This window comes from Anabrus simplex, chromosome 3 (genome assembly GCF_040414725.1).
Source record: "Anabrus simplex isolate iqAnaSimp1 chromosome 3, ASM4041472v1, whole genome shotgun sequence".
Lineage (NCBI taxonomy): Eukaryota > Metazoa > Arthropoda > Insecta > Orthoptera > Tettigoniidae > Anabrus > Anabrus simplex.
The window spans coordinates 367,547,247-367,570,715 of NC_090267.1; the positions used below are offsets into that span (position 1 = coordinate 367,547,247).

A 23,469-nucleotide genomic window follows, 5' to 3' on the forward strand; every position below is an offset into this window, starting at 1 on the left:
GGACACTTACAACCTTCTGCATATAATTATACATGGGTGACTCCGCACGTATGTGCCGGAGAAACTGAGACAGTGGTTCGGAAAAATAACCCTGCCGCTACTCCTCGCAACCAACAACAAAACCATGGTCGATGTGTGATTACCCTTGAGTTTCCACATAAAATATGCCCTACGGTTTGGGCAATCACTGATTGATTATACATACAATAAACGGAAATTCTAATCCTTTAATTGGTAATGGACGCCTGCTACAAATAAATGTAACGATTAAAGAGCGAAAATCTTGAATTGCTCTAGGGTTTGGGGTAATAAGATTACTTGACAGCATAACCTGTAATAGGTTTTGGGAAAAGGATATTGTCGTTTGGTTCCCACCTAGAATTTGCGATTACCTGTTTTACCATGGAATAAAATAATTAACTGCATTTGATACTAAACAAATTGTATTCTTAAATTTTGAAATGGAAATCGTGAGATTTACTGACATTACAAAATAAAAGTCTGACATTAAAAGGGAATGCAGCTCTAGGCATTAAGTTTAAAGTACACTTGACCGGACTTCGTACAGGAAATTTATCCCTCACTGGTTCATATTATCGTGAACACTTCAAGTGTTGCTGTTGCGTGTTTCTTGGAACTGGCATCAGCTGCAGTTATATCAGACCTGATTTGCTGACCTATCCTCTTATCGGTGACTCACCTCCACCAACGAAAGACCTATCATTAACATGCCCTATATATTAAATACACTGATCAATCAGTTTCTCACGTTGCCCACCGTACTGTTAGTCTCCATATCAAAGACTCTACCTTCACCTGTCACAGAAACGACACAAGTCGACTCGACTGAACATATACGGAACACACCCCAATCATCTAATACGTCTAATCACTGAAAATTCTCCATCCATCTGAACACTCACTATAGAATGCAAGCTGTTTTATCATCTCTCATTGTTACATGGTTCAGCCCCTAAGGCATGGGTAAATCAGACCGTAATAAGCCAAGATTAAAAGTATTGCACCTTATGTGCCAATAGCGAAGTGCAGGGTAAGACCGTATGGCTGTTTCTTACGATAAGACTTCCCCGAGAACACTCCCTGCTTCAAAATGAACGCAGTGACGTATGGGTAACCTGTATGTAGTATGACTCCACGCTAAATGCAGCTGTATTTCACCACCTAGTGCAACTCTTTAAACTTTCATTCACATAATAAATTAATCTCTTACACGTAGCAGCAAATCTCGCAGTATACAAATTCCCAACACACACATACATATGTTACATGATAGATTAAATGAAATGGAGCAAGCGATAAATAATGAATAGAGAAATCAGATGATGGAACTGAATATGAAAAACATTAATAATAGTTATTAATAACAATAATATATGCTGAGGAATGTTTGTAACGGAATTTCAACCGTTACAGATGACGGATACTGCACTAAAAGCAGAGGCAAAAGAAGAGGAAGAAGATTTTTTACAGTTGACTTCACGTCGCACAAGAGAAGAAGAAGAAGAAAAAGAAGAGGAAAAAGGCCGAGCGAGTTGGCCGTGCCGTTAGGGGGCGCAGCTGTGAGTTTGCATTCGGGAGATAGCGGGTTTGAACCCCGCTGTCAACAGCTCTGAAGATGGTTTTCCGTGGTTTTCCATTTTCACACCAGGCAAGTGCTGGAACCGTACCTTAATTAAGGCAAATGCTATTTCCTTCCAACTCCTATCCCATCGTCGTTATAAGACCTATCTGTGTCGGTGCGAAGTAAAGCCAATTGTTGATTATTCTTATTCTCATTCTTATTCTTATTCTTATTCTTATTCTTATTCTTATTCTTATTCTTATTCTTCTTCTTATTATTATTATTTCTTAAGTTGCAACACACATCAACTCCGTAGAGCTGTTCTTCCGTCACAGTTTGTTTCTTTGGTACTGTATACGCTGAACAAAAGGCTACAGGTTCCCCGACGAGGACCCATCGAGGCGTTACTGCTCCTATAAATCCCATTCCTAGAAATACATCGCTGGACCGGAATGAGATAGCGAAATGTCTCTCTATTTGCAATGGTGATTCCTATGACCATACAAAACGGGCCATTCAAATCAATAAAAGCCAATACATAGGCCTATATGGAGCATTTCCAACTGAAGCCTGGAACTGAAGAGTTGCTACCCAGAAACAGGCGCCCATAATCAAACAGGACCAGGCCATGGCAAGAGGTAGTCCTTGCCAGATAGGGACAGACACTAATGGAGCAGCCTGTCCTTGCTAGTGCTGAAAAAAATTACCAGGATAAAGTCTGTGGCTAGAATATTGTCCTTCAAACATTTATTATATATTCCTCTAAAATGTCTTCGGTTGCTGGAACATTTAAAATTGATTAATCGAACTGCTCTATGAATGAGAGGTATTCTTGGTTATAGAACAGAAGCAGAGGAAATTTCTGAGATGAAAAATAAAACAGAAGTGGCAAATTCTGTTGAAAATCAAATGCTAACATTGAACATTTGCATTTTCCTTGGCCCTTTCAGATTCTTTCCTGAGTCTTTCAAGGAATACTTCTGAGTTTCTTAAATGCATCTCATTTTCTCTTTCAAATACTCTTTTTTGAATAGATTGTTAGCAGAATTTATTATTGATTCACTCAACGATTCGCATCTCTCACAGAAGGAACGAACCGAACAAGACAAACGCTAGAACAAACAAGACAAACACTAGATGTAAGTCGCCTAAATCAGAAAGAAACCACGGAGCCAGAAAAGGTAAGGGGAAATTGCCCGCTAGCGCTTTCATAGGAGCGCTAAAAATAATTCGTGTACTTTTGTTGAGCTCAGAATAACGGGTTCGAGTACCGTTGGTCGAAAAGAAATACCATGTTGGTACTACATGGGGTAAATTCCAAACCTCTCCGCAACGTTCATTTGGAGTGAGGGTATATGACGCTGTTGATATTAATTCGTCTGTCGGATGGTGACGTTAAGAACTGATTAGATCCCGTGATATTATTCGACAGGAGTAGGCGATATTCCGAACCGGTTTTCATCCTTTCTCTAACTCCTTATCGTTATCACCATCACCACCACACACTCAGAGGCGTAGATCGCCCGTGGACGTCATCTAAAAGAACTTCACCAGGCCTCTCCGGAGACCACACAATAACATCATAATCATCACTGGGCTCGAAATGGTTCTGGCATTCTTTCGCTATGGCGGCTGAATCTCCTGGTAGTTCCGTGTCTAGTAGTGAAGATGCTTCTGCTGGTGATGGTGGTGGTTATTTTAAGGAGAAATATAAAGAGATAAGTTAATTAATGGCGTGTGGCCTCCTAAGAGGCCTGGTGCAGGTCTTTCAATTTTACGCCGTATAGGCGACGTGCGCGTCTATGAGGATGGGGCCCTATCTATGATGAATTCTAATGTTGAAGACGTCACACATACCCAGCCCCCGAGCCATCGGAATTAACCAATGAAGGCTAAAATCCCCGACCCAGCCGGGAATCGAACCCAGGACCCTCTGGATCAAAGGCCAGCACGTTAACCATTTAGCCATGGAGCTGGAAGAGATAGGTAATTATACTCTCAACACTAATCATAGGAGAATGAAGATACTGGAAAAGAAAGGAAAATGCCATGGAAGGTGAGAAAATGAATGGCACTCGACAGCCACTATTTTTGTAATATCGAAGGCCTCGACTAGCCGATTCCATAGCCGAAAGCCAATTGATGCAATCTTACGACTCTCTTCTACTTGCAGAGAACAACTGAAGCTACTCGAGCAATCAAGTAAAATCTAGTTCTACTGCCGCTGTAAGAGGATTACAAGCTCCATGTGACTTATAAAAACATCCGCTGTCAAAAATCATCAACTCAAATAACTGCTTGGATGAAATGACAATAGGGCATAACTGAGAACTTGATTGGGAAGTTACAATGGAAACTAATTGGAAATGTTATATTGTTCTAATCTATATGTACACAAGTTTGAAAGTATTGGCTTTTGACCAAAACCAGGCAATTGTATTGTTTCTAATGTCCTTGCTCCCACAATCTTTGGGAACTATAGTCATTAATCTTGGTATCAGCAAATACACTAGAGACAATACGCGACGAATTTAGCCTTGTTAAAATGGGAGACAATTCGACGGTGGCACTCCTAGTGACTTGACCTGAAAAGTCGCGCTAAATTCAAATATCAATGGAAATGCATATACGAAAATGGATAAATAAATTACGTCTAGAAAGAAAGTATTATTGAGATATTAACTTCGAAGTCGCTAAAGCAATTCTGGATAAATGAATGAAGAATTATTTAAAAGGTTATTATTTAAAGACTGAAATTAGACATATAAAAAAGATGTGAAATGAACTGCTGAGAAATGGGTTGATATTTCATTTATGCATTACCTTTTTTGCTTTAGCATTCCTGCCTGAACTTTTACGGTTAGATTTGTCTTTTTTTCTCATTTAAAAAACATTGTATCATCACATTAAGACACTTGTCAATAAAAATATTGGCACATTCCTTACACACATGATGCAATGAATTAACATTTAAAACTGGACAATTTTCCTCTTATTATGAAGCCTACTAACAGAAAGAAAATCTATAAAATCCCGGCTTTAATCTGAGAAGAGGAGTAAAAGAAAGAAAAGTATGAAAATGTTGTCGATAGTGATGCTTTGAGGAATATTTTACGTACAATTAGAGTAAAAATGTAGCGTACCCTTGGCTATATAGTCGAGGATGTTTAAAGTCGCTGGCCTGGAAATGATCTGAACAGCTCTTATAATTCTTATATAAGCGTAACGTCCCTTCTTTCTTGTACACCTTATCCAAATCGTTCTGTGATATTTTAAAACCCACAGATCACACCTATAACACATCGGTATTGAAGGTTAACTGCTGCACTATACAATAAAATACGCGTATTATATTTTAAGCCAGTTAAAATATGGGTCGAGCAGGTCAGAAGATTATGAAGTACTATAAAAATATCTTTGTCACTGGAAGAATATATATGCAAACACAATATTACTTACATTTTCTTGTCACGAGGGTAGCGAAAGAAAGACCGCGCATTCTTCTCTACTTCATAGTTACTGCAGCCAAACACAGCAGATACCTTTCCCCTCATGTTGAGAGGAGATATCAAGGAATGACACACGCTACTATTTAATTATGTCAACTCACTGAAAACGCGTAAATAACTTCAAAAACTTCAAACACAAATACACGTGCTCTTATGACAGAATCATTATTCTCAGGTGTACCCGCTAGAGAGAGTTCTAATAGCTGTCCCTCGGTATCTCGCTGAGTGTCGCGTATTGTCTCTACTGTATTTGGTATTAGTCATGGATTATAAGGCACAATGCACAGGGAAACATTCAATACACGATTAAAACAGCGTTCATTCATCTAATATTTCACTGCATACTCGTTTTAATTCGTATTGGAAACAACCTCCACAAGATTTTTCTTCTCTATAACGTTTACGTGAGTTGCTTATATTAATTATTCCTAGCATACCGACATTTGATTCACTTAAGTGCGGTCATCATGACATAAACCCGAATAAAGAATTTTGTTTGCTTCTTTATTCCGCGCAAACTAACATTGCATATTTTGGCGTGAATATGCCTTATAAGTTGGGATGCCAGTTTGAAAATGAGTGAGACAATAAATGGAATATTTTAATTTGATTTACGTCGCAGTGACACGTCTTATGGCGACGATGGGATAGGAAATGGCCAGGAGTGGGAAGGAAGCGGCCGTGGCCTTAATTAACGGACAACCCCAGCATTTGCCTAGTCTGAAAATAGGAAACCACGGAAAACCATTTTCAGGGCTGCCGATAGAGTGAATTTGAATCCACTATCTCCCGAATGCAAGTTCACTTGACTTATTCATGTTAAATAAAGAAACTTACGGGTGAGCCCGGGTACAGCTAACTCCAGTTTTTTATAACTTCCTCTCCTGTTTCTAGATAGCCAACGCTACAATAAAGGTGCCATCATCGTAAAATGCATGGCACTGTATTTGTGTTGATTTGAACAAATACAAAAAAAGAAACATGACAAATTTTAAAGTCCTGTATCGGGTATCGTCGTCCTCTGGTGAGGCAGTACAGCTGTGACAAAAGTGACCCCAACTCGCTTAGTGGCGTATGCTGAGTCCAAGATGTGGGCTACCACTTGACTTAGGTAACCCTTTTGCGATGGTTGGTTTAGTGAATAACAAGCCTTTTAAGCGTGTTGAGCTGCAACGAAGAACAGTTGCCTTATGGATAATACAGGATAAACAGGGGCATAATTACCCTTACTACATGATCATAAGAGTAAAAGAAAAAAGGTTGCAAATAACCGGCCATTAACAAGAGGCAAGGAGGCGAAACTCCAACACTCCTTATAGAAATTACTATAAACCTAAATGGGCTTACGGCCCAACGATACAGAGGTTAATCCCATACTACAAGAGGGTGACTAAAGGAGTTCCGGAAGCCAAGACGAGATTTACAAAATTTATAGTTTGAAAACTTTAGTCACCCAATTGCAAGGTTGAATGGAAGACGGCAGAGGGTCATTGCTCTTCTTTCCCTTACATTACATATTTCCGGGTAGGCAAAAGAAACAGAGTCCTCACACTTCGCCGAAAATCCTACATTTAAACCACCAGCTTACAATTAAACCACCAGTTTACAAAATTACATTAAAAGGAAACGGCTAAAAACTTCCCCTCAAATTACCCGCAGGCGCTATCACATGTTTAGGAAAATTCTGCCATTACCTCGTATCGCTGGATATTCTTCAAGCAGGCCGCGCCCCTACCTCCTAGGCCTCCGTCAAGTCACAATCCCAGGCACTGGAGCAATTCAGACAAGACGGCCCTAAAGTGCCCTCTGTAAGGGGAAGCTTCCCGATTAAATTGAACCACACTTTGCTGATAGGCTGGATTCCTGTACACAACCCCAGTTTTGAGTGGCTATAGAACATATTTACAAGCATCTGATATTAGGTTACAGTAAAGGAGGAAACAGCTGAACTGAAGTGTTGACAACTTCGGTACATTAAAAAAGTAGTCTTCAGAAAAAGGTTACCAAGAACAAAAATGAAATTTGCTCAGTTCTAGGTTTGTTTTTATGCGTGAGAGAGAGTTAACATCTAACTGTAGAAGACGAAATTCTTTGGAAGTTTACAAGTTCAAGTCCGTTGGCATAGATGGCCGTGGAGAAGGCGCGCAATTTAAATAGTAAATAGCCAGGGAACCGCTGGTATTATTATTATTATTATTATTATTATTATTGATCCGAGGTATCTGTGGAGCAGCAGAGGTGAAAGAAGGTGCGGAGGTGAACGGGTCTCAAAATACGAAATTAAAGTTAAGATAAAATTTAACAAGGTTATATTTTCTTTTCAAAATCAAGAAATAACAAGAATGACAGGTACAGAGTAGCAAGGCAACAAAAGTACAATTACAGTATTTACAGGATTTGGGCTTCGAGCCCCGAACTCACAATTCTTGAGCAATAGCCCAACTTTACTCCAAAAACAAGATTCAACAGAGGGGCAGAAAACCCCAATCATGCCCAGGAGCACTTGCTCCAAATTACAGAAACAAATTTTACGAAAGAGCAACCCGCTTTTACTTTCAAGCCTATCACAGGCCACACCAAACTCCACGTTCAAGCTGTCCTCCAAGGACATATACACAGGGGTAAAAATACCCAACCTACTGAGGCCGATTTAGTGAAGAAATAGAAATATTACATTGCCTCGACAATACCAACTAGAGAGGAGGCAAAACTGCACTCCTAATACATTTTGTTTAAAAACCAACTTGGCACTAGGCCGTTAATGCAAGGGCTAATCCCATACTAAAGAGGTGACTTATATGAGAAGACAATTTACATTACGCTAGACTGGAAGAAACGGTTGAGAAAATAAGTTCACCTCAAAGCAATATGAGTGGGAGCTCGAGAGGGTTAAGCACTCTCTATCCCAATTTATAGTTAAACAGATAGAATAGATACCGAGTGTCTTTACATTTTAAGGGAAAGTTACATGGTAAAAGGCTTCGGACCTGCCCCGAGAGTTAAACTGCTGAGCTAGCAAGAAAAGAAGTTATTAAACGGCCATTACCTTGTGGATGAACTGCTGCCCGAAAAAAGAGGCGCTTCCCGCCCCCTGCTACGTACTTTACACACTGAAAGATGTTACTGAAGTGGCGCGGAGACCCGAAAATCAGCAGTTTATATACTCTCGCGGAAAGTTCGAGGCGTTTCAGGAATGATAACACCCTCCCACAAGAATTTTATTGGCTAGGGTTAAGCAACATATCCAAGTTGAAGAAGATACACCTGATTGGTCATAAATGAATTAAAGAAATTCGGGATTGGCTAAATTCAAAACAAGGGGAAAGAAAGGGTTAATATTGCCAACTTAAACAATGACTGAAAGAAATTTAACAAAGAACAAACTTATGAATTCAAAATTTCTCCAAAAACATAGTTCTTTCACTTCGCACTAGGGTGCACAATTGTAGTTCTTCAGTAGTGCCATCTGGAAGACAATGTCCACACTTCTTACTACAGGCACAACAAAAATACATCGAAAACAACCCAGTTCAGAAACTTCAAAATTTCCAAGTAGTGACATCTTCTGAAAAACTTGAAAATTAACACAGTAGATAAAGTTCAGGCTTCCTCCAGTAGGGGAGTTTCAACTGGCGCAAAGTTTAAATTAGCGACGTGGAGGTGTACCACCCGGTACAATTATTATTATTATTATTATTATTATTATTATTATTATTATTATTATTATTATTATTATTATTATTATTATCTTCATACACTTCATACACACTAAACACACCACACTACCATCCACCACAGAAATACGTAACTTAATACGTAATACTGACGACGTCCCACCACACAGCATTGGCGTAAGGAAGGATATTCAGCCGTAAAACTAGGCCTAACTACGGTACGGGCTAACGAATTTAGTAATAGGACAGGAATAATAACAGCAATAATAATGTTACTTCCCCCCTGTGGTTGGCCGGTAGAATACACTCACGGTATCTCTAGCCTGTCGTAAAAGGAGACTAAAAGTGGTCCCATGCATTTTTTGTAGCATTTTTGAGCCTGACATTGCTTCAAGTTATTTTTGTCAGGCTACTCGCTTTCATATTTCTTATCCGACCTCCCTTGGTCAACTGTTGTTCTTTTTCTGTTCCGACGGTATTAGGTTTCTGAGGCTTGGGGAGTCTTTCATTTTCAAGCCCTTTATGGTGCTTGTATTTCTTTGGACAATACATTCATTCTACCGAGTTCGATAGCTGCAGTCGCTTAAGTGCGGCCAGTATCCAGTATTCGGGAGATAGTAGGTTCGAACCCCACTGTCGGCAGCCCTGAAAATGTTTTTCCGTGGTTTCCCATTTTCACACCAGGCAAATGCTGGGGATGTACCTTAATTAAGGCCACGGCCGCTTCCTTCCCATTCCTAGCCCTTCCCTGTCCCATCGTCGCCATAAGACCTATCTGTGTCGGTGCGACGTAAAGCAACTAGCAAAAAAATAAAATTAAAAAAAAAAAGATCATTCTAAGCATCGTTGGAACATTTCAAATTTTGCTTAGGATGGTTGCCCAGTTATACTTCCCCTTCAGTCAATAGAAACTTGATAAACTGCATTCCTTCAGACCATTTACAAATGAAACTGACCAATTATAGGATGGTGTACATGAAATACAGGCATTAGTGTAAGTAACCACCAAACACATACTTTCCTTGCTTGCTCAAATATTTTCATTCCCCACCCTGTAGGGGTGGGGCGGGCCACCTAGACGGTTATGCCCTCTCTCTGGCCAAGAGATGCGGGCGGGTCGGGTAGAGGTGATGGAAGAAGGAGGTGGGTAAGGATGTGAAGAAGTAGGAGATGGGAGAGAAAGTGTGTCTATGCCTAAGTATGGGACAATTGCTTTATTTATTTCATCAGTTAAGCTACAGTCTTGTATAAGATAGAAGATTTAACTAGGGTATGATGGAAAATGTGGAGTGCCAGGATGTGAAGGAAAAGTGGTGAGTTACACGAGGGTGTGAGGGGAAATGTGGAGTGCCAGAAGGTGGAATAAGGAGGAGATATTCACGAGGGATGTGAGGAGACGGAGGAGGTCAAAGTTAGGCGATGGGGATGAAAAGTAACCAGGAGGGGGTGGAGAAAAACGGGTATGTGGGCGAGGTGGGAGAGGAGGGGCTGGCCGGGGACGTCGTCGAGATGTGGGCGGTCGGTTCAGAGATTGAGGGGGAGAGCGTGAATATTCTACACGATGATGGCGGCCATATAGATGCATTCCATGTTTAATGAGGCGCTCGGTGTCGGTAGAGGTCGGAATATGAAGGCGAACCAAAAAGGTAGGGCCATCGGCATTGAATATCCTGGACGCCCTGCGGATCGGTAGTTCAGCCCGGCGAAGTTCGTGGGCGATGTCTTAATTAAGGTATAGCCCCAGCATTTGCCTGGTGTGAAAATGGGAAACCACGGAAAACCATCTTCATGGCTGCCGACAGTGGGGTTCGAACCCACTATCTCCCGGATGCAAGCTCACAGCTGCGCACCCCTAACCGCATGGCCAACTCGCCCAGTAGTTTAACATTTTAAAGTTGAGTAAAGACTGAAGATGCCCTCCAGAAAGGGCGAAACATGTACCATAAAGCTCTATAGCTGTTTATAAATGTAACTACATAACAGTGGATAGTATTGAATTGGTGGACCAATAAAAATACCTTGTTATTCTTGTATAAGTGGTACGGTATGTTCCGAGCTGTCAGTGGAGAGATAGCGTGGAATGACATCAATAGACGAATGTGTTTGAGTGGTTTCTTTAAAAGTAGGAAAGATTACAATATGAATATAAAGTTGGAATTCAAGAGGACAAATTGGGGCAAAGATTCGTTTATAGGAAGGGGAGTTAGGGATTGGAATAACTTACGAGGAGAGATGTTCAATAAATTTCCAATTTCTTTGCAATCATTTAAGATAAAGCTAGGAAAACAACAGATAGGGAATCTGCCACCTGGGCGACTGCCCGAAATGCAGATCAGTAGTGACTGAAAAATTTCGGAGTCATATTTGCCACATAACAGTAGCACAACACATTTTTTCCAAGATAGTCTCAACTTTAACATTTAAACACTGACAAGAAGGAACCATTACTGTTATGACAGGAAGGCCAACGTATGAAGCTAAGTGTTATCTGTGCAATGAACAGTTTTCCAAGTATTTACTCAAAATACCTTTCTCTTACTGAATTGAAATTTAAAATGCTAGTGCAAGGTATGAATGAGATGTAATCTGAAACTTTATATATTGAAATTAAAACTTAAACATGTTTGAGTCAAAATATTTATGTTATCCAGGTAGAGGTGAAGTACAGTGGGGACTTCGAGGGCCCTGGGACCGCTACGGTAGTTGTGAAGGACCTTCAGGAACTCTGAGAAGTGGTGGCAAAAGGGGCTCTAGTTAAGACGCAGCACGTCGTTATAAGGATTAATCATTTTAGTACATATTAGTCAATGTAACATTCTTCCTCATTCCTCTAAATGAAGATAAATCGGCAATCAAAGTCAATATCAGTACGTCAGCTAGACTACTCCATCTCTCCACAGTTTCATTTCACATTATTTTGGCAAATATAAACGAAAATAACCTTTAGGATTAATCATTTTAACAGTATTAACCTATGTAACATTATTCATACCGGTACCTCAAATTTACGATAAATCGGCAATCAAAGTCTATCTTTTCTACAGAGGAGTTTGCATTTCTATCGCAAAAACCTGGTGAAAACGTAGGCCCTCTCCGCGCCACGTGTCGGGCTATGAAACTACTCCATTTACAGTGCGTGGACCCGATTGTCAAGGCATCAAGTCGGCTGTGAATAAAGACGTTATTCCTTGATTGTTTGAAAATAAAAAAGTAATTTTTGTTTTTCAGTGTTGCCGATTCTGATTACCACGTGCTTTGGTGCTGGCTGAACAGATGTAAACAAATATGGCAATTTTGGTCTAAAATTCTCCATGAAATTGTTTCCAGTGTTGTGCAGTTAGGGACTTTGAAGTTTTTTGGTGTTTAAACTGTGACTGGAGGAAGAATAACACATGTAATAAGTATGGAGAATGTGAATAAAAGCAAGAAGAGGAAGAAACGTCTGTCGTTTTTCCAGCATGCTAAGAAAGAAGCTAAACGAGGGAGATATGGAAAAGGAAGTCAGCTTGATGACGATACATACCAGTACTTTCTACGTGTGATGCAGATCAAACCTGTTGACTTCGAAACACAAGAAGAGAGAAGTAAGTTTCAGATCATTTATTTTCTATAAAAAACACAAGTAAAGAATGTCTTATTAGCAGCCACTAATTACTGGATTATGTCTCTTTGCGTGGTCAGCTACATTTGAAGGATTTTCGTAAAATATTTTCGATGATTTAAAATAAACGAGAATACTAATTCGTCTGGGTACTTTGTATTTATAGTGGTAATTTTGTTAGATCCATTTTAGGGTTATGGTAAATGTCTCCTAACACAAACCAATGGCTTGGTATGACGTGAAACGTTAACTACCTGAAGTAGGATAGAGGAGAATTCTTCCTTTGTGCTTGCCAGGGACCTACCAACTTACCCAGACTTGTTTGTACTCTTACAGAAGAATGAAAACGCAAATTGTGTAAATCTGATAAATGAGACCATTTTCTGTGTTCCTGTTGGCTGTCTTGGGTCAGGTGTGGAGAAGACAAGTTTTTAATTGTCTCTGATAGAGGTTGCATAATATGTGGCCTCAAGGCTGTAACATTTGGTTAATATAACCACGCAGTTTGAATTTACCATGTCGTGTGCTGGATAACCATACTTTTTGTCACATTTTAGTTGGATTCCAGGGGATGGTAGAGGCCCTGACCTTTGCTTCCCTCTAGACCATATCCTAACCTATCCAAACATGCGGCTTTCTCCAGAACATATTCTAACCTATCCAGACCAGTGGTCTTCTCTCCTCTTAATTCTCCGACTTTGGCAACTCTTGTTTATTACTAGAGATGCTGTCATTGTCATGTCTTGTTGGATCTGTAACCTATCTTCCACAAATGCTCAGCAGTACATTTACTATAGCCTACCACTTACTTCCGAATGTGAAAAGAATAGGTAGGTAGTGACTCTTCTTCATCAGACGTGGTATGTGATGTACTGCTATTTTCGCATAGGCTAGGTTTATTTGGTAAATTCAAGGTAAAATAATCAATAGTGATCCTGCAGGCTTTCACCAATATGATATTGAAATGTGTATGCACACACACACACACACACACAACTGGGTGAGTTGGCCGTGCGGTTAGGGGCGCGCGGCTGTGAGCTTGCATCCAGGAGGTAGTGGGTTCGAATCCCACTGTCGGCAGCCCTGAAGATGGTTTTCCGTAGTTTCCCATTTTCACACCAGACAAATTAATTAATGCCACAGCTGTTTCCTTCCAACTCCTAGGCCTTTCCTATCCCATCGTTGCCATAAGACCTATACATGTCGGTGCGACGTAAAGCCACTAGAGAAAAAAAAAAAAAAAAAGAAACACACACACCTGAACAAAATCTAATCTCTTTTGATGAGTGAATTGTGGTATATTAATATACACACACCCAAACAAAGTTTAATCCCTTTTTGTGTAGTGATACAATATTTCCTTCCTCTGACATATATAGGTACTTCTATTTTTAGATTATTCTATTTAATTTCTGTTGATATTTCCATATTATTTCTTTGAAGAGAAAAGAATGACTTGGGGAGGCAGGTGTAGGGACTGCAGGTGTGAGTGGAAATTAAGGAAGATGAGGGAAGAGATAGTGAGTTTGAGGGAGATAATTAGGTTTGTAACAGAGGGAGGATATGAGGGTAGGTCTCCCTCAATCAGTGTACAGGGTACAGTAGGTAGGCAAGAGTGAGGGAAAGGAAGAGGAGAAGTTTTAAAAGACAAGTGACAGGTGGAAGGAAAATGAGGACTAAGGATTTTCCTCAGGGAGTGAGAGGTGGCTCAGTTGTTGGGCATGTGGGGAAAGTATGTGAAGGAATGAGAACTAGGGTAGAGTGTTTTCCAGGAAATAGGTTAAGGCAGACATTGAGTCACTGCAGGTAGAACAGCAGAAGGAAGATGGAGATCAGGGAAATGTTACAGAGGAAGGGTGGGCCTAGTGGAAAGGGTGGTGGGAAAGGGAAACATAGAGTAGAGGATAGGAAAAAGGAGATGGAACAGAGTAGTGAGAAGGAGAAAAGGGAGGAGTAAGTAACCTCAGCAGGGAAGTTAAGGGAGACTAGGAGAGGAGGGGTTCTAATGAGGTTGGTGGGGTTGAGGCTCTGGTCATAGGTAACTCAGTTGTTAGACACGTGGGAAAAGTGTTTGGAGGAAAGGGAACCAGGGTAGAGTGTTATCCAGGAATTAGGTTAAGGCGAATGTTGAGGAAAATAGAAGGGAGGGAGGAGGGTAAGGAGAAGGTGTTAATTTTCCATGTTGGTACCAACAACGTAAGGCAAGCAGGAATAGATACTAATGTACTATCTGCGCACTTTTTAGAGATAGATTTACACCCTAGTGCTGAAGCGGTCGATCTCGGCAATCTTCGAAACGCAAACTAAGAATCGCTTATGTTTCGCTGTGCGACGTCTGGCGTACACTTGTAATAGACAAGAAAAATGTTCCACCGATCAATGCATTTATTGTTCGGTGGAACATTTTTCTTGTCTATTACATTGAATCCAATTAATACGGAATATGAAACTTATAAATAATAATGGCGTACACTTTACGAACTAGTACTGTTGTTATTTACACAGCAAAGCCAAACTATAGAATTCACTCTAGGAATAAGATTCGCATCGAGAAATGTTTTATAATGTTATATAATGTGTGTGTGACACAGTTGTTGGCTTAAAATAACAAAGGTTTAGAAAATTCATATCGATCGATCATATTATTGATTCAATTCAGATTTCATTTCCATTTAGTTGGCAGTACTAATGGAACCGGAAGTGCTCCCTCCTTACTCCTCAAACCCGTACACAAATCTGTTGCTAAAAAGTGCGCAGATAGTAGTTGCGGATGTGGTTACGGCAGCAAAGGAAAAGTTTAAGGAAGCATAGGTTGTTATCAGTGGAATACTGACGGGCAGGTGATTGGGGATTTAAATGAGACTATGGAGTGGCCACGTGGGAAGCTGGGAGTGAGACTTGTAGATCCTAATGGGTGGGTAGCCAAAAGGAATTCTGCATTTAGATGGCCTTTACTTGAACTGCAATGGTACATATAAGTAAGGGGGTTTGTTTAGAAGCTTTATAGGGAGGTACAACCAGGGAAGCAGGATGGTCTATGGAGCGGTGATGACAAGCAGGAAGTCAGATAAGGAAGACATGAAATTGTTAGTGTTAAACTGTAGAAGTAGTGTAAAGAAAGGAATGGTATTATGTAATTTAATCTATGTAGGCCTATATAGAATGAGAGTCTTGTCTGTACATTACTCAGAATTTAAAAAGGAATGGTATTTCTGTATTGATCGGGGCCACAGTAAGAAGGAAATGCAATTTTTAATTTTCCGTCATCTCTGTCTGTGTACACGCATCATGACAAAATGGCCAAACAGAAATGAATGAAAATTGATATGTAAAGCTGGGGAATAAGGTGCTACATCCTATGCTATCAATAATTTTATTCACGCTCGGTGAACTGGTAGTTTAAAAGGAAAGCCTGAAACATAATTTTCAAATATCTATGTTATCAGTGGTCTTGTCAATAAATACTACTTAACAAAAGTTATAGAGAATACAATTTCCAGTCATTTATGTCTTATACGGTTTTACTGTACCGGCTATGATAACTTTTTTTTTTTTTTTTTCAATTTGCTTTACATCGCACCGACACAGATAGGTCTTATGGCAACGATGGGGTAGGAAAGTCCTGTGAGTGGGAAGGAATTGACTGTGGGCTTAATTAAAGTACAGCTCCAGCATTTGCCTGGTGTGAAAATGGGAAACCACGGAAAACCACCTTCAGGGCTTCCTACAGTGGGACTCAAACCCACTATCTACCAGATGAAAGCTCACAACTGTACGCCCCTGACCGCACAGCCAACTCACCCGGTGGCTGTGATACCAGAAATATTCATGGGTTTAAACTTTTGTTGCTTAGTCCATATCATTGCCAAGCATCACTAACATGGAAATATTGTTCAATCATGTTAACTGGTGATGGTGGTGGTTTTTGTCACGATTGGCTTAATCGTATGATATAAACTTCATAATGATCCGTATTGACAGTTGTTATATGTGAAATAAGGTAAAATGGGTCCACCTATTCAGTACATAAATGTTAATGTCAAATATAGCTATATTTCATCAAAATTGGTTATATTCTCATTAAGACATTAATTCATGGTACTGCCGGGCTGAGTGGCTCAGACGGTTGAGCTGCTGGCCTTCTGACGCCAACTTGGCAGGTTCGATCCTGGCTCGATCCGGTGGTATTTGGAGGTGCTCAAATATGTCAGCCTCGTGTTGGTAGATTTACTGGCATGTAAAAGAACTCCTGGGGGACCAAATTTCGGCACTTCGGCGTCTCCAAAAACCGTAAAAGTAGTTGGCGGGACGTAAAGCCAATAACATTATTATTAATTCATGGTACTAGTTTCAACCTTGCTTGGGTCATCTTCAGCCATTACATAGTCAAATAGGCACATTAAAAACATTGGAACACACAAAACATGAGATATTCAGACTAATTTAAGGACATACAGTACAGTTCATTTATTGCTTTCAATAACATCATTTGCATAGTTTTAGAGAACACCAAAAATACTTTCACTAGGCTATACTACTTCAATATATTATTTATTTACAGAAAAATTGACAAAACTTAAAAAAAAAAAAACAAAAAAAAAAAAAACAATCAAACAGAAATCAGATGTCTCTTTCTCATTATACCTATTTCAAACTTAAGTTAATAGTAGGCCTATCACTTAATATGTCGACAGGGTAACTTACCTAATTTTAGACGTTTTTTCCTTTACCGGTAACTGTTTCATTTTAAGTCTGTGTGAACTACTGACAATTGATTTCTAAATATTCAGGAATTCAATGCCAGTGTTTATGCCATTTTTAACTCACTTCATGCTTTTTGCTGAAATGCTCTTTATCAAAATTATTGATATAAGGCCATGAAGGTTCAAAACCATTCATTTGTAAGCAAGTGTAACAAAAAGATTGTTCCTTACATCGAATCCACATAACCACTCTACGTTTTGAATGACAAATTGATTTTATAGTGTACACATTTTTGCGCATCTATTCCTTTTGTTCTGTTGTCATAAGTCAAATTCCCACGAATACTTGAAATTCTATTGGCAGAATGAATTGTGATTAACATCTCACATCAGACACGTTGACATATATTACAGTCTATGGGGATTCGGTTACAAGCCTTCCCTTAAAATATTTTGCCAAAAGGGGGAACCAGAGGACTTGAAAAAAAAAAAAAACACAATGTGGCATATGATACCATTACAAATAAATTAAAACATTTACTGTACTGAATACAGTTGGCTTGCTAGTATTGAATTCTATAAAAGAATATTCATATGGGAGAGTAAACCTTAGGTTCAGTCAAATCCTGAACCAGCATAGAGTAGGTAAACAATTAAGTGACAGTGCTTCATTTTATATTAGAAACATGTAAAGCACAAGTGAATTGGGTATGAATGCTTTAGGTTTTTAATTCAAATACTTTAGACTTCTATTTTGCAAATATAGTTCATTATCCATTTAACTACACCATGGAGAGAAGTATAGTTGTACCATACAACAAGAAATTAACTCCCACAATTGGTGTTCAGTTATTATTCGTTTTATGACTAACCAATTCCAAACACCCATACTTTTTCCATACATGTTTGCATGTTTTGACCTTTCTGGGAGAAAATTCATGCATAGTGCATATTTTGAACATTTTGGATTTAATAGCGCCGGCCCCGTGGTGTAGGGGTAGCGTGCCTGCCTCTTACCCGGAGGCCCCGGGTTCGATTTCCGGCCGGGTCAGGGATTTTTACCTAGACCTGAGGGCTGGTTTGAGGTCCACTCAGCCTACGTGATTAGAATTGAAGAACTATCTGACGGTGAGATGACGGCCCCAGTCTAGAAAGCCAAGAGTAATGGCCGATAGGATTCGTCGTGCTGACCACACGACACCTCGTAATCTGCAGGCCTTCGGGCTGAGCAGCGGTCGCTTGGTAGGCCAAGGGCTGTAGTGCCATGGGGTTTGGTTTGGTTTGGTTTGGATTTAGTAGCGAATAATTGGACATTTATATTGGAGTAGGCTGTATGACTTTTCTTCTGTCTTTGATGCATATACAGTATTATGTTAATTTGCATGATAGTGCCGTTTTTGAACATGGGTTTGCAGAATTTGGGAGCGTACGTCCACGTTATTTGTTTATTATTGAGATAGAAAGGAAATGTATTCCTGGTATACTACTTCACAACCAAAGTTAGATGCATAGAGGTGGTATAATCCAGGTAGCCAAACACTTTCTTATCTGTTTCTTGAATAAACATTGACATAAGTAGGAAGACCCGATGTTGACCGCTCTAATCCTTAGAAATAAGGTAAAACGAATCTTGGTTTTACCCTGAACACTGTTTTCTTTTCCTGGAATTTCCCACCCTGAACTTTCACTGTTCACACGTCTGAGGCCAAAAATAATTGAGAAAAGAAGGGAGTTGAAAGCAGCATGCTTACACGCTTCAAATTGTAATTTAGTGTTGGACTGTGCTGGGAAGTGTTGGTGTTATGCCACCTGTTAAAAGTCTATGAAGAGACCTCGTGTCTAAATGGATTGAGGTATGGAATTTCTTAGTTAATTTTCGAAAAGAGAAACTTCAGATATACTTCATCTTAACTGTCTTCATTTAAGTATGAACCTGTTACTTCTTCTGATGTAGAAAGATCATTTTCTGTGTTCAGGAATGTTCTGTCAGATAAACAAATGAACTTGGCCTAAATGAAGATAATGAGTAGTAGTTGTTGTACAATGTTTCAAAAGGAACTGAAAATATAACAATGTTGAACTGAATTTTGATAGTGCATATTTTCCAGTTTATTATGCATGTTCTGTCATTTGATAGTGCATGAATGCATGATTTGATAGTGCATGGAAATCTGGGCTCTAGTTATTAGACCTACATACTGTGTGGAGAATCATCATCATGTTATTTCTTGATGGATACAAATGGTTTTTTTTTTAACTCTTGCCACAGACCAGAACCTGTGTTGTCTGGTTGAACACCAAATTAGTCATGAAATAGAATTGAAATATGTATTTGTATTTTTGGTTATTATATTTTTAAGATTTGTAGTTTATCGTGTTTCATATTTAGTAATGTGTTAAATTATTTCTCATTTCAGATGTATTTGTTAATAATGTCTTTGCTCAGCTTGAAGGACAGGAAGCAAACTGCTCGTTCAATCAACTTGCTTCTCGTGTAATTGAGAATCTCATTCCATGGGTGGAGGATGAAGTGCTTAGAAACTTTGGAATTAAATTTTGTCAAGATCTACGACCAATATGTACTGATCCATTTGCAAGTCATGTGCTGCAAACTCTTGTCAGTAATGCTTCAAGTCGATCATTGGTAAGAAAACATTTTACTAAACCTAAATGATGTCAACAAGTTTACTTTATTTCATTCTCAGAAGCTATATTACATACTGTGTGGAGAATCATCATGTTATTTCTTGATGGATACAGTTTTCTTCTTTACTCTTGGCACAGACCAGAACAAATTGTAGTTTTCACTGAAGTCCCAGCCTCATTTATAGCTGTGACAGTATGGAATCTGCTGTGATATCGTGGTGCTCAGTAATGACATTCAGAGCCTTACTCTTCATCTTACCTAGTACACCTCATTTTTTTGCCACCATCAGTTTTTGCAGTTTCCTTGTAATCCTTTGGTGGTGATATTTGAGGATCTAACTACAGTAGTTTCCAGGCTGATGACCTAATTACCGGGCGAGTTGGCCGTGCGGTTAGGAGCGCGCAGCTGTGAGCTCGCATCCGGGAGATAGTGGGTTTTTCCGTGGCTTCCCATTTTCACACCAGGAAAATGCTGGGGCTGTACCTTACTTAAGGCCACGGCCTCTTCCTTCCCATTCCTAGGCTTTTCCTATCCCATTGTCGCCATAAGACCTATCTGTGTCGGTGCGACGTAAAGCAACTAGCAAAAAAAAAAAAAGATGACCTAAGTATGAATATTTTAAAAAACGAAAGGAGCTGAATGTGATAAATTTTACATGAGACTTGTCAAGTTAGGGGCAATGAAAATGTTAAGATACTTTGCTTAGGTTTAAGTGAAAAGAAAAAGGACAAAATTGTATGTCTAATATTTTACGCTCATTATTGCCTGTGAACAATTTTTCATTGTTTGTAGGATGTGATAAGTGCAGAATTCTTAGTTCTAAATAATAGCTATAAATGTCTTGTCCTGGAAACTGTTATTTTACAGGAACTAATGATAGATAATCACAAAATTAAATCACTAGTTGAGTTTATACTATTGGGCTGAGTAGCTCGGATGGTAGAGTGCTGGCCTTCTGTGTCCAACTTGGCAGGTTCGATCCTGGCTCAGTCTAGTGGTATTTGAAGGTGCTGAAATACGTCAGCCTTGTGTTGTTAGATGTACTGGCATATAAAAGAATTTCTGTGGGGCAAAATTCCAGCACCTCGGCATCTCTGAAAACCATAAAAGTAGTTAATGGGATGTAAAACTTATAACATTATTATTGGTTCATACTAATAAAATGTTAGTGGTTGGCATGCATTCCATTCAAAAATGGCTTCTGAGAATGGCTACTGAATATTTTATAATTGTGGTTATCCTAATCATAATATCTGGTCACTTTTTTTGCAACTGACATCATGCTTGCCCTTAATTTTTCCTTGTAATATTAGCTGTAGAAGGTTGTACTTGCTCCCTCTCATAATATGACCACCGAGTACTGTATCTTTACTGCTTGATCAAAGACAAAAGTTCATGACCTGCTTTTGCTTGTTGAAGGACTTTGGTGTTTCTCATCCTTTATGTCGACAATATTTGAAGCATTCTGTTGTGGATCCACATTTCAAAAGCTTCCATTCGCCTTACGGAGTTAAATTTTAAAGTCCACGTCTCAGCACATTAGAGCAGCACTGACCAACAATAGCTTTTAACCATCAGACTGAGGTTATCATTGCAACCTAAAAGAACTCTTCCTTTCATTATTGTGGTGTGGTTGATGACTAAATATCATGAATTTTTTATTTGCAACATTGTTGTTAAGACCCTATTTCATTCCAGCGAGTTTCCTGTTCAGTAGGTATTGGTCTTGTAGACGCTTTAGATTGTCGGACATAAGCACAGTATCATCTGCATACCTTAACAAATTTACCTGTGTCATGATAAGAAAAAAACAACCTTGTGGCATTACAGTCTTAATAGGCCTTGGCCTACCAGCAACTGCTGCTCAGCCCAAAGGCCTGCAATTTATGGTCGGTGTGACGAATCCTCTTGGATGTTATTCTTGGTCTTCTGGATCAGAGTTACCATTTCATCATCAGATAGCTCCTCACGTGTAATCTCCATAGGCTGAGTGGACCTCAAACCAACCCTTAGGTCCAGGTAAAAATCCCTGACCTGGGCAAGAATCGATCCCAGGGTCTGCAGGTGTCATGACCCCTCTCTGTCCAGGTTCGGTTGGAACACACCAAGGAGATCAAAGGAGGCTAACCTCGCTGGGATGTTTCAGCATCTGGTTGTGGCCATCATGGGTGTGCGTTTCAAGGAACACCACGGGTCTGGGCGTTGCTTGTGATTAGTTTCACTATATGGGGGAAGGGCCGTGGGTCTGCGTTGCATGTGATTATTACCCACTATGTGAGGAACACCACAGGCTGTTGACCTGGACCCCTTTAGACAGCAAGTATCATTAATTAAGGATTTTGCTTTGGAAACAGTCCCTTGTTCTGTTTATACCATTGTTTTAAGTTACTTAATGGGAAGGTGGAACATTGCGGGTCGGATCCACTGATTGTTTTAAGTTCATAATCATTGTTCATCTTTATTTTTTTAAATTCTAGTCAGTGGATGGATTTTGGAATTATTTCAACTTTCATTGTTGTGAATTGGATCCACTGATTATTTATTCATTCATTCATTCTTCCATCGTCATGTTTTGAATTCTGGTCAGTAGATGAATTTTAAAATTTTAATTGTCATTACATTTCATCTCGTACAATTAAGAGCTGATAACTTCGATGTTAGACCCCTTTAAAAAACAAGCTTCATCATCATCATCACATGTTTCCCAGCCCCTGGATGCTAGATATAATACATCAGTAAGCAACAACAGTCAAAATGACTGCCTGCGGCCTTTATAGATATGAGGGAAGTTTGGTCATTCTAGCGTTAAGGAAGACATTTCTAGGAGGGAACTGGAGAAATCCCCATATTCTTATCTTCAGTAGCTTCTGACTGATTGCCGTTTAATATTAAGAGAGAACTGGACATGAAGCTTTAAAGTTAATAAGGTACACGTGTGTTTCTCCAGTCAGCATTTGGAGATTTGAAGGACATTGCCATTCCATCAGTATGAAGTTCGGAGCAAAGAACAGCTTACTTAGGCTGGCCATACACGTTGCGGCGTACCAGAGAGGTTTACCTGTACAGTTGACCTGCGCAGGTAAACCGGAGCATGAGTGGCACCTACGTTCGATGAATTTGCACAGGTAGCCAGACCTGTACAGGCGAGCCAGGAAGAATCGAAAAACAATTCTGTTACCTGCGCAGTTGAACATAACTGCACGTCTGTGTGATTCACTCAAGACCTGCACAGGTTTCAGCTCAGTTGAAGCAGGACAAGCGTAGGAAGAGGGTCTTGCATTCTGTTTATTTGTTTTTACTAAACCACTCAGTTTGTTTTGTTTTGAAATACCTTTTTGGTTACCGTTGATTTTTTTTGTTTTGTTTTGATAGAATGCTGTACGAAACATGTCAAACCGCAAGCGAACTCAAGTTTTAGAGGAGTTTATCAAGTTGTACAAATCGGAACCTTGTCTGTGGCGTGTGAAGAGCAAGGAGTATCATAACCGTGCACTGAGAGATGCCGCTTTACAAAATTTTTGACAGAGTTGAAGGAATCGGAGACTGAAGCCGTGTCTATTGCCATAAGGTCAACTGATGGGCAAACTGTACCGTGTATGAGGTCGTCGCCTGTACAGGTTTACTGCGCAGGTCAACTGTACAGGTAAACCTCTCCGGTACGCCGCAACGTGTATGGCCGGCCTTAGGATGTTAAGAAGGTCCACTTGGAAAGCATATTCAGCAGCTGTGTGAACTGCAACCTTGGCTCACTTT

At 39.7% G+C, this 23,469-nt stretch overlaps 1 protein-coding gene across 1 annotated transcript in view; it reads left to right on the forward strand.

The window, feature by feature from the left end:
* Positions 1–12,032: 12,032 nt before the first annotated feature.
* LOC136867351 (nucleolar protein 9) overlaps positions 12,033–23,469 on the forward strand; it is a 50,410-nt gene continuing 38,973 nt past the window's right edge. The window contains exons 1-2 of the mRNA XM_067144521.2: positions 12,033–12,349; positions 19,487–19,713. Of these exons, the coding sequence (XP_067000622.2) occupies positions 12,169–12,349; positions 19,487–19,713 (408 nt within the window). The 5' untranslated portion in view covers positions 12,033–12,168. The remainder of the gene's footprint in view (positions 12,350–19,486; positions 19,714–23,469) is intronic.